Source organism: Chlorocebus sabaeus, chromosome 20 (assembly GCF_047675955.1).
Source record: "Chlorocebus sabaeus isolate Y175 chromosome 20, mChlSab1.0.hap1, whole genome shotgun sequence".
NCBI classification, from domain to species: domain Eukaryota; kingdom Metazoa; phylum Chordata; class Mammalia; order Primates; family Cercopithecidae; genus Chlorocebus; species Chlorocebus sabaeus.
In genome coordinates, this window is record NC_132923.1 from 120108307 (window position 1) to 120119490 (window position 11184).

The 11184-nt window shown below is 55.3% G+C and overlaps 1 protein-coding gene across 11 annotated transcripts in view; it reads right to left on the reverse strand.

The window, feature by feature from the left end:
- The window catches only part of CROCC (ciliary rootlet coiled-coil, rootletin), a 58081-nt gene that overhangs the window by 1266 nt on the left and 45631 nt on the right, over positions 1-11184 (reverse strand). For 9 of the 11 annotated variants that reach the window (XM_073007784.1, XM_073007782.1, XM_073007789.1 and 6 more), the window contains 9 exons: positions 6111-6280; positions 5884-6004; positions 5432-5595; positions 3247-3462; positions 2315-2539; positions 1723-1872; positions 1219-1419; positions 905-1036; positions 52-234 (listed from right to left, as the gene is read on the reverse strand). In XM_073007784.1, the coding sequence (XP_072863885.1) occupies positions 52-234; positions 905-1036; positions 1219-1419; positions 1723-1872; positions 2315-2539; positions 3247-3462; positions 5432-5595; positions 5884-6004; positions 6111-6280 (1562 nt within the window). Of the gene's footprint in view, positions 1-51; positions 235-904; positions 1037-1218; positions 1420-1722; positions 1873-1982; positions 2031-2314; positions 2540-3246; positions 3463-5431; positions 5596-5883; positions 6005-6110; positions 6281-11184 lie in introns of those variants that run through there. The other 2 variants (XM_073007783.1, XM_073007792.1) reach the window with 2 other exon arrangements.

Below are 11184 nucleotides of genomic sequence, written 5' to 3' on the forward strand. Positions count from 1 at the left end.
CTCCAGCCCCACACATGATCCTGGCCCAGCCTTCCGAGGGGGCCTGCACACCTGCTCCTCCAGCCCACGCACCCTCTGGCGGTGGGCCCGCTCCCGAGCCTCCAGCGTGCGCTCAGTCTGCACCTGGGCACTGCGCAGCCGCTCCACCTCCTGCTGCAGCTCCAGCTGCTGCTGCTGCGCGTCTGCCTCCAGCTGGGCTGGGCTGTGGCTCTGCTCCAGCACCACCACCTGCGCCTGCAGAGAGGGGCTGTGGTCAGGGTTCTGGCCCAGCATGAGTGCGTGTATGCATGTGTGACAGGTTGTCAGGCACCTCCCTGGGACGTGGCCAGTGCAGAGGGGGAAGGCAGGAGAGATCCTTGTGTATCTTCCATCCTGCTGGCCCTGACAGTGAGCCTGCGAGCCCAGGGTGAGTGCACCCAATGACCCCCATTCAGGTAGGTGCGTGCGCACGCACACACATACACTCACACACTCAGACGTCATGCACAAAGGCAAGCATGTAAATCCCTACTTGGACTCATACAGGTGCATGTGTATGTGCAAAGGCCCAACTCCCACATACATGAAAACATCTGTACACACATATTCACAATACCTAGAGACGCCACACCATGCACAAGGTTCATGCTCCATACACAAGAATGATCACATGGGTTCTCACACTGCCGTATGGCCACAACATACATGAACCCACAGGCTCACGTGCAAACAGGCCTTTAGTGTCTTTTCCGTACACCTTATGGAGAACCCCTCCCTCCATAGCCCGGCTGGGTCACTGGAAGGCTCAGGGCTCCTGGAAGAGGGGGTTGTGGGCCCTGGGCTGGCTGGGCCATCAGCAACACTGGAATTGCTGAGCACTCAGACTGGGGATGAAGTTGGGGTCCCGGAGTGGATGGGGTCAGACCTCCAGCTGCTGGATCTGCCTCTGCGCCTCTGCCAGCTCCAGCTCAGCTCCCGTGAGGGTGCGGTCCAGGCGGCCCTTCTCTGCGCTCAGCCGCACTGTGTCCTCATGGCTACGAAGCTTCTCCCGCTCCACCTAGGCAGGAGAGCCAGAGGAGATCAGGGTGCCAGGAGGAGCTTACTGAGGGGGCTCCGGTTCCTGAACCCCAATGGAATAACCTAACCCCTCCAGAGGCAGCAGACCCTGGGGATGTGCAGTGGGATCCACCACAGCTAGGCCCCAGAGGACGTGAGGGGAAAGCCCAGGGAGCAGCCTACCTTGTCCAGCGTCCTCCTGAGGGCTACACGGTCCTTCTCCAGCCGCAGGGCTGAGCGCTCCACCTCCCGCTTCTCGGCTTCCAGCTGAGCCAGGGCGCGCTGCAGGCTGCCCAGGCGCTCCTGCAGCAGCCGCCGCTCATCTTGCAGCTTCTGGACCATGTGCAGAGCTGCAGCCTCACCCTCCTGCCGCTGCCGCAGCACCTGCAACAGAAGCCAGGCAGGCCCTGAATCCCTCTGGGCCTGAGCGTACTTATCTGAAGCCTGGGGATAATGAGGCTGGCGATGGTGAGGCCCACATCAGAGAATTGTCACCTGAAGCCAAACCTTTCTCTCAGAGTCTCAGTTTCTCCATCTGTATAACAGAACTATGCTCTGAATGAACCATGTTTCCTTACTGGAGGTTGCACCAGGGTTTGGGATGAGGTTGAGATGGGTGGGAACGTCCCCACCCTATCCCAGGGCCTCACAGTCTTGGGGACAGAGGGGGCACACCCTGGCCCTCACCTCCCGTAGCTGTTGTAGCTGGCCCTCGGCCTCCATCCGCTGCAGCTCCAGGTCAGCCACCTCGCCTCGCAGCGTCTGCACCTGCTCGCCCAGAGAGCTGCTTTGCTTCCGGGCCTCAGATAACGCCTGCCGGGCAGCATCCAGCCGTTCCTGGGGGACAGGGGCTGATGGTGCCAGGCTGGCCTGGGAGCCCTAAGGAGTCCTCTCTATTCTGTACCTCCAGATAGGTCCACAACCCACAAAACAGGCAGTCATCTCACCTGGAGGGTGGGGTGCACACCAGACCCATCCACGGCCTATCCACTGACCTGCATAAGGTAGGACCCACTCAGACCCCAACTCTCCCCAATAAACCCTGCACCTGGGCCCCCCAAGTCTATACTAGTAGTCTTATCTTCTTACGGGACATACCCAGAGCCTCTTCTCATTGGCTGATGATCTACTGGGCCCACGCCCTCCCTTCAAGCCTGCTCTCATTGGCTCCAACTGACTGCCCCATTGGCTGGCTCTTTACCAGGGACCCCCTCCAGGCCTGCTCTTACTGGCTGACTCTCTCACTGGACCCACCCCAGTCAGACCCTGGGCCCAAGACCTGGAGCACTTGGCGGTCATGTTCACAGGCGGTCAGAGCCTTCTGTAGATGCAGGTTCTTGTCCTGGGTGCTGTTGAGGCTGGCACTGCTCTGGGCCAGGGCCTCTGTCAGGCCCCGCACCTTGTCCCGCAGGGCCCCCTCGCTTTCCTCCACCTTGGCCAGGGCCCCGTTCAGCCGCTCCACGGTCAGCTGCAGGGTCCCGGCCTTCACCTCGCTGTCTGCCACCTGACAGGAGGACAGCCAGAACAATCAGGGGGCTGTTCCCATCTGGCCGCTACACCTCTGCTCCTACTGTGACCTCCACCTGGCATGCCAAATCCACTCCCTTCCCACTTCTCTCTGGGCCTCCATCATCGAGACCCTCTGCCCTCTGTTCCTAAGAACTCCCGCTGGCTCAGCCTACTGCAACCTGGGCCCCACGCCACTGCTGACTAACTACTCATGCCCAGAGTGCCATCAACCTAGTTGTCTCAGACTCACTGGTCTCCTCCCTGTCCTCATTCCCCTCTCCTCTCTGCCATGGAAGAGAAAGGGTAACCACCACAACACTAAAATTTTCTATTTTTGACTTTGGTGGGTGTTCAGGCAAGGCTAGCCAAATTATTTAACATTCCAGTTAGAGCTGAGCTTCCTAGCAGTTAAGGCATAAAGGGAAATGAGTGAAACCTACATCTCTTTAACTTATCCCAGATGACTCCTATGCATGCAGATTCTGTCATCAAATACCCCTGAATTCTAATTTTGGCTCTGCCTCTTACTAGCTGTGGGATCTTGGACAATGACATCACCTCTCGGCCTCTATTTGTCCATCTGTGAAACGGGGATGTTGGTAATACTTGCCTCACAGGGTTGTTGGGGGACTGTGTAATGCCTACAAAGCTCTTGACATAGGGCATGCGAATGTTGTGGCCGTGATTTGGAGAGGGGCCCACCTGTCTCTGCAGGGAGTCCACCCGATCCTGGAGGGCCTGGGCTTGGGCCTCGCGGTCACCCAGGCCCAGGCGGCTGCGCTGCAACTCCCCCTCAAGCGAGCGCCGCTGCAGTTCCAGCTTGACGGTGCGGCTCTCGGAGGCGTCCAGGACCTCCTTCAGGCGCCGCTTGTCGCCCTCCAGCTTTGTCTCATTGGCCTTCATCTTGCTGATCTTCTCCTGCAGGTGGCACGGCGCTCAGGCCCAGACGTCCAGTGCACCCCACAGCCCTCCCACACACGCCCTGGAGCCCACAGGGGAAGAGTGGGGAGCAGCCTCGAAGGGTGACCTGTGTGATCTGGGGCCAGCCTGGGACCCTCTGGGGACCTCGGTCTCCCCATGTGTTCCCAGGATGAGTGGACGTGAAGATCCCAGAGCCCACCTTTCCAGTTTTAGCCCAGGTCAATGGGCTGTGGAACCCAGGACTGCCCCTTCCCGCTGTCTGGCCCAATTTCATATCTGCACAGTGGGGATACTGGATTGGTCCCAGGGTACCACAACCTGGGTGCTCACAGAAGCCCTGAGGAAGGGCTGTAGAAATGCAGATTCCAAGGCCCTTCTCCTGCCCCACTGACTCATGTGCAAACTGAGCTGAGCCCAACAGTTCTGAGGGGGCCCTGCTGTTCTAGGGTTTCAGGTTGTGATTCCCCCTCCCCTGCCCAGGGTCAGCCAGTGAAGAAGGCCTGGGGGGTGGGGATGGGACAGGAAGGCAGACTAGGGGTCCTCCAATCCCTGGTTCTATCCTAGAGACAGTGTGGATCAACAGGGGTGTTATTAGAGCCTCCCCAGCCCCCATCCTGAGCCTGGCCCCTCTGCCACCCTGCCCACAGCCCTAGCCCTGCCCTGTCTGGGGCCCCCACTCTGGCTCCTGCCCAGCTTTGTTCCTGGCCTCCTCCCGCAGCCCCTGCGGCTGGGCCCACGGCCAGGGCTGAAGCCGCAGACACAACAATCCAGCTAAGCTCGGCCCCAGGCCAGAGGCAGGGGGTTGAGTGGGGGGCAGTAATAGAGGGACAGGCTGGGGAGGGCGGAGAGGAACTGTGGCTGCACTGTCACCACCAGGGCCTGAGTTTCCTGCCCCAGACAGGCAGACACACACACTGGCACCCGCAGCTGTCCCCCAAACACACACAAAAACCCCGGAACTACAGAGACATAAAACAGAGGCTCCCTGAGTACCACCTGTGATAAGAGCCTATGTGTATCACCCTGTGAGGTAATCACTGCTCCTCCTTTTATAGATGAGATGAGGAAAACGAAAACCAGGCAGACGACAACTCAAAGCCCAAGCTCTCTCTTTCCTTTCTTTCTCTCTGTTTTTTTTTTTTTTTTTTTTTGACGGAGTCTTGCTCAGTCGCCCAGGCTGGAATGCAGCGGCCCGATCTCGGCTCACTGCAAGCTCCGCCTCCCAGGTTCATGCCATTCTCCTGCCTCAGCCTCCTGAGTAGCTGGGACTACAGGCGCCCACCATCGCGCCTGGCTAATTTTTTTATATTTTTAGTAGAGACAGAGTTTCACCATATTGGCCAGGATGGTCTCGATCTCCTGGTGTCAGGTGATCCGCCCGTCTCAGCCTCCCAAAGTCCAAAGTGCTGGGATTACAGGCCTGCGTGAGCCACCACGCCCAGCCTTGCTCTCTTTCTTTTCTTTCTTTTTTTTTTTTTTCTGAGACAGGGTCTCACACTGCCTTGCTAGAGTGCAGTGGCATGATCACAGCTCATTGTAGCCTCAACTTCCTGGGCTCCAAGTGATCCTCCCACCTCGGCCTCCCGAGTAGCTGGGACTACAGGCCCACACCACCATGCCCAGCTACTTTTTGTATTTTTCATAGAGATGGTGTTTCACCATGTTGCCCAGGCTGGTCTCAAACTCCTGGGCTCATGGGATCCATCCACCTCGACCTCCCAAAGTGCCAGGATTACAGGCATGAGCTCTTGCACCTTGACCAAGCTCTTTTTTCTACAGCCTAGTGACCACAAGTGACATGAGAGGATGGAGTCTGAATGTGATTTCACAGACTCACAGGCTGGTCACCTCAGTGGGTTGCAGAGAGACTCGGGCAGACAGACACAGGGAGACACACGTTAAGAGTTAGACAACCACTCGGGTACACAGATTCCGTCGCCCCCGCTGGCCCTCAGCTCGTGCCCACCTGGCTGGCCCGGAGCTCGCTCTCAGTGGCCTGCAGGCTCCTCTCCAGTGTGGCTACCTGGTCCAGCGTGGCCCGGCGCTCCCGCTCACTGCGCCGCACACTCTCCTCCTGCAGTGCCAGCTCCGCCTGGACCCCGCTCAGCCGCCCATCCACACTGCGCCGGGCTGCAGCCACCACCCACCCCATCAGGCATGGCCAAGCACAGCCCCGAGACCCAAACCAGGTCACAAAATGTCCAGCCTGCACTCCACCCAGTGCAGGGCCAGCCTGTCTGCACCCTTCATAGTGTGCAGGTCTGCACACAGGTGAGGCTGTCCAAGGAGGGTCCTCTTGGAGACAGCCCCGAGTCAGGTCATGGGGGCCACGGCAGGGTCAGAGGCCAATGCTCCGGCTCCTGCCTCAACTGCCCAAAACACAGGAGAGAGACCAGGGACCCCGAGGATCAGACTCACCTTCCTCACTCTCAGCCACCACCTTCTGCAGCTGCCTGGCCCTCAAGGTTGCGTGGTCTCTCTCAGCCTCCATCTCAGCCAGCTGGCGACTCAGGGCACTGGTCTGGGTCCGAAGATCATCCTGCAGCCCCAACATGGGGGAACGAAGGAAGACCCCTGCTCTGACACCCTGCAACCCCTCCAGGGCCCTGCAGGTTCCCTAGCCAGCCACGCATGCCCAGGCTTACCCGTTCCCTCTGGGCACTCCGCAGCTCCTGCAGAAATTCCCGGAGGGCCCCGCGCACGGCCTCCGGGTCCAGGTCTGGAGGAGCCGGGGAGGTGGCAGGTCCTGGAGATGGTGGCTGGGACCCAGGGCTGCATTCTAAGGTGCTGGGGCTGCTGAGCCCGTCCCCACTTCCTAGAAGAGAACACTTGCTCAGTGATGCAGGAGCCACGGGCCTCCCACACATCTCACTCACTCCCAAATGCATCTCACTCACTGTCATCCCTGCCTTTCCCAACAGCCCTCAGAATCAAGCCCAACTTCTCTGCTATAGCTTACGGGTCTTCTTGCCCATCCCAGCTGAAACCCTCTCACCCTTTACAAACTGGCCACCCTGCATCCCCCATGTTCTAGAACATTCTTTGTCCCAGCTCTAGGGCCTCTGTACATGCTGCTCCCCCTCTCCCCATGGTGTCTCTTTGCCTGGCCCGTCCTTTAGGGCCGCCCCCTCCCTCAGAGGCCTCTCTGGCCCCAGGCTGGATTACAGTGAGCTCATTCCATCCTCAGGGGGGTCTGATGTCTGCCACCCCACCCAGACCATGAGCACCACGAGGGTTGGGCCTCGTCTCTTCAATCCACCACTGTTCCCAGGGCCCAGTGCAAGGGTGGCTGCTGCATAACCTCAACGTCTCTCCATACTGAGTGCCTACTGTGCTAGGCACTTCATCTTCACGACTACTTCCTGACAGGTAAGGAACAATTTACCCTCTTCCCAGGCAAGGCTGGCACACAGCAGTTAAGTGATTTGCTTGTTCTCTTGACTGGGTGTGGTGGCTCACGCCTGTAATCCCAGCACCGTGGGGTCCGAGGCAGGCGGATCACTTGAGGTCAGGAGTTTGAGACCAGCCTGGCCAACATAGTGAAATCCCATCTCTACTAAAAATACAAAAATTAGCTGGGCGTGGTGGCGGGCACCTGTAATCCCAGCTACTCGAGAGGCTGAGGTTGGAGAATTGCTTAAACCTGGGAAGCGGAGCTTGCAGTGAGCTGAGATCGAACTGCTGCACTCCAGCCTGGATGACAGAGCGAGACTCTGTCTCAAAAAAAAAAAAAAAAAAGAAACAGACTGGGAGCGGTGGCTCACACCTGTAATCCCAGAACTTTGGGAGGCCGAGGTGGGCAGATCACGAGGTCAGCAGTTCGAGACCAGCCTAGCCAACATGGTGAAACCCCATCTCTACTAAAAATACAAACATTAGGTGTGGTAGTGGGAGCCTGTAATCCCAGCTACTCAGGAGGCTGAGGCAGGAAAATTGCTTGAACTGGGACCTGGGAGGCAGAGGTTGCAGTGAGCCGAGACTGCACCATTGCACTCCAGCCGGGGCAACAGAGCGAGACTCCATCAAAATAAGAAGAGGAGGGGAGAGGAGGGGAGGGGAGGGGAGGGGAGGAAAAGAAAAGAGAGAGAAAGAGAGAGAGAGAGGGAGAGAGGAAGAGAGGAGAAGAGAGGAGAAGAGAGGGGAAGAGAGGAGAAGAGAAGAGAAGAGAAAAGAAGAGAAGAAAATAGAAAAATTAGCTGAGCATGGTGGCCCATGCTTATAATCTCAGCTACCTGGGAGGCTGAGGTACAGAGGCTGAGGCAAGAAAATAGCTTGAACCCCGGAGACAGAGCTTGCAGTGAGCTGAGACTGTGCCACTGCACTCCAGCCTGGGCAACAGAGCGAGACTACGTCTCAAAAAAAAAAAAAGACGGTACAGCCGGGGGCGGTGGCTCACGCCTGTAATCCCAACACTCTGGGAGGCCAAGGCAGGTGGGTCACCTGAGGTCAGGAGTTCAAGATCAGCCTGGCCAACCTGGTGAAACCCCATCTCTACTAAACACACAAAAAATTAACTAGGCGCAGTGGCACGCCTGTAGTCCCAGCTACTCAGGAGGCTGAGGCAGGAGAATTGCTTGAACCCAGCAGGCGGAGGTTGCAGTGAGCCGAGATCGCACCATTGCACTGAAGCAGAGGCAACAGAGTGAGACTTGGGCTCAAAAAAAAAAAGTGATTTGGTTGTTCTCAATGCTGGGAAGTTTCAGGGCTGAGGTGGGAATCCAGGCAGCCCCACTCTCTGGCAGAAAACTGTGCACTCTGCTTGGAGAGATCGCTGGGGGAGGTGGAGCGGGTAGGGCGGGTGGAACCAGGGCACTACCTGGAGGCTGGCACTGGAACTGCAGGACACAGGTCCTGCCATGAGCATCCTGCCTAGGTGGCGGAGGGACACCGAAACTTCTCCGCAGCCATGAACTTGCTCACCACCCAAAAGGTTCCCAAAAAGCAGGCCTGCCCCTGGGGGACCAGCTCTAGAAGGTCCCATCATCATCTCGTGAGACTTATTCACTATCATGAGAATGGCATGGGAAAAAAAAAAAAAGAAGGTCCCATCGTCTCAGGGTAAAAGTCCTCGTAGAGGCCTACAATGTCTATTGGAGCAAACCCTTCGTCCCCAACCCTCAGTCCCCTGCTTGATGCTCTGGGACTGATGGCCCCTGCTGTCCACAGGACAGGGGCACCTCCACTCAGGACCTCCCTCCCCCAGCTGCTCGCTCACATTCTCCCCTTACCCATCACCTCCTCAGTGAGGCACCTGCTGCCCCCGCATGAACTGCCCCAGCCCTTCCCTTGGCTTTGTCCTTTTTTTTTTTTTTTTCTGAGATGGAGACTCGCTCTGTTGCCCAGGCTGGAGTGCAGTGGTGTGATCTCGACTCACTGCAATCTCCGCCTCCTGGGTTCATGGGATTCTCCTGCCTCAGCCTGCCGAGTAGCTGGGACTACAGATGCCCGCCACCACGCACGGCTAATTTTTGTATTTTTAGTGGAGACAGGGTTTCACCGTGTTAGCCAGGATGGTCTTGATCTCCTGACCTTGTGATCTGCCCACCTCGGTTTCCCAAAGTGCTGGGATCACAGGTGTGAGCCACCACACCTGGTCTAATTTTTTTGTTGTTGTGGCAAAACATATATAACACAAAGTGTCCCAGTTTCACCACTTTTTTTTTTTTTGAGACAGGGTCTTGCTCTGTTGCCCAGGCTGGAGCACAATGGTGTTATCACGGCTCACTGCAGCCTCTAATTCAAGGGCTCAAAAGATCCTCCCACCTGTGCCTCCCAAGTAGCTAGGACTATAGGCATGCGCCACCATGCCTGGCTAACTTTTGTTGTTGTTTTTGTTTTATAGAGATGGGGTTTTCCCATGTTCCCCAGGCTGGTCTCAAACTCCCAGACTCAAGCGATCCACCTACGTCAGCCCCCCAAAGTACTGGGATTAACAGGCATGAGCCACCGCACCCAGCCCATTTTCACTTTTTTTTTTTTTTTTCAGACAGAGTTTCACTCTTGTTGCCCAGGCTGGAGGGCAATGGCACAATCTCGGCTCACTGCAACCTTCACTTCCTGGGTTCAAGCAATTCTCCTGCCTCAGCCTTCTGAGTAGCTGGGATTACAGGCATGTGCCACCACGTCTGGCTCATTTTTGTATTTTTAGAAGAGACGGGATTTCACCATATTGGTTAGGTTGGTCTTGAACTCCTGACCTCAGGTGATCTGCCCACCTCAGCCTCCCAAAGTGTTGGGATTACAGGCGTGAGCCACCATGACCGGCCTTTTTTTTTTTTTTTTTTTTTGAGACAGAGTTTTGCTCTTGTTGCCCAGTCTAGAGTGCAATGGCGCGATCTCGGCTCACCACAACCTCCGCCTCCTGGGTTCAAGAGATTCTACTGCCTCAGCCTCCCGAGTAGCTGGGATTACAGGCGTCTGCCACCACACTTGACTAATTTTTTGTATTTTTAGTATAGACAGGGTTTCACCATGTTGGCTAGGCTGGTCTTGAACTCCTGGCCTCCCAAAGTGCTAGGATTACAAGCATGAGCCAACGCGCCAGTCCATTTTCACCATTTTTAAGTGTACAACTGAGTGGCATGAATTACATTCACACGTTGTGCAGCCATCACCATCATCTGTTCTCAGATCATCCCGACTGGAGGTCAGGAGTTTGAGAGCAGCCTGTCCAACATGGTGAAACCCCATCTCTACTAAAAAAAATACATATATATATATATATATATATATATGTGCATATACACATATACACACACACACACACATACATAATGTGTATATATAGTACTTGCACATATATAATATGTAAGTACTATGCCATTTCATATCAAAGACTTGAGCATCCACCAATTTTGATATCCAGTGGGGTCTTAGAGCCCATGCCCCTCAGATACCAAGGGATACTGCATATTACATATGTGCATCCTGCCATATACTCCCATACACTTTCAGTCATCTCTAGGTTACTTATGATACCAAATACAGCTAAATGGAAATAGTTGTTATACTGTATTGTTTTTAGTTATTTATTTATTTTTTTGAGATGGAGTCTTGCTCTGTTGCCCAGGCTGGAGTGCAGTAGCATGATCTCAGTTCACTGTAACCTCTGCCTCCCAGGTTCAAGTGATTCTCCTGCCTCAGCCTCCTGAGTAGCTAGGAGACTACAGGCACATGCCACCACGCCTGGCTACTTTTTGTATTTTTAGTAGAGATAGGGTTTCACCATGTTGGCCAGGCTGGTCTTGAACTCCTGATCTTAGATCTGCCCTCCTCATCCTCCCAAAGTGCTGGGATTACGGGCATGAGTTACTGTGCCCGGCACACCCTGGCAAACTAGGACAGCCCCAAACAAAAATTTTAACTACTAAATAAAGCAGTAACCCCCAAATCCTCCACTTTCCTCAGCCCTTAGTAACCTCTAATCTGCTCTCTACACGAATTTATTCTAGATATTTCATATAAGTGGAATCATACTGTATTTGTCCTTTGGTGACATGGATTTCACTTGGCGTAATGTTGTCAAGGTTTATTTGTGTTGTGGCATGTATCAGAATGTCATTCCTTTTGAAGGCTGGATAATATTCCATTGTATGGCCATGCCACATTTGGTTTATGCATTCATCTGTAGATGAACATTTGGGCTGTTTCCTTTGACTACTGTGAACAATGCTGCAATAAGCATTGGTGCTCAAATATCTGTTCATGTCCCTGTTTCTA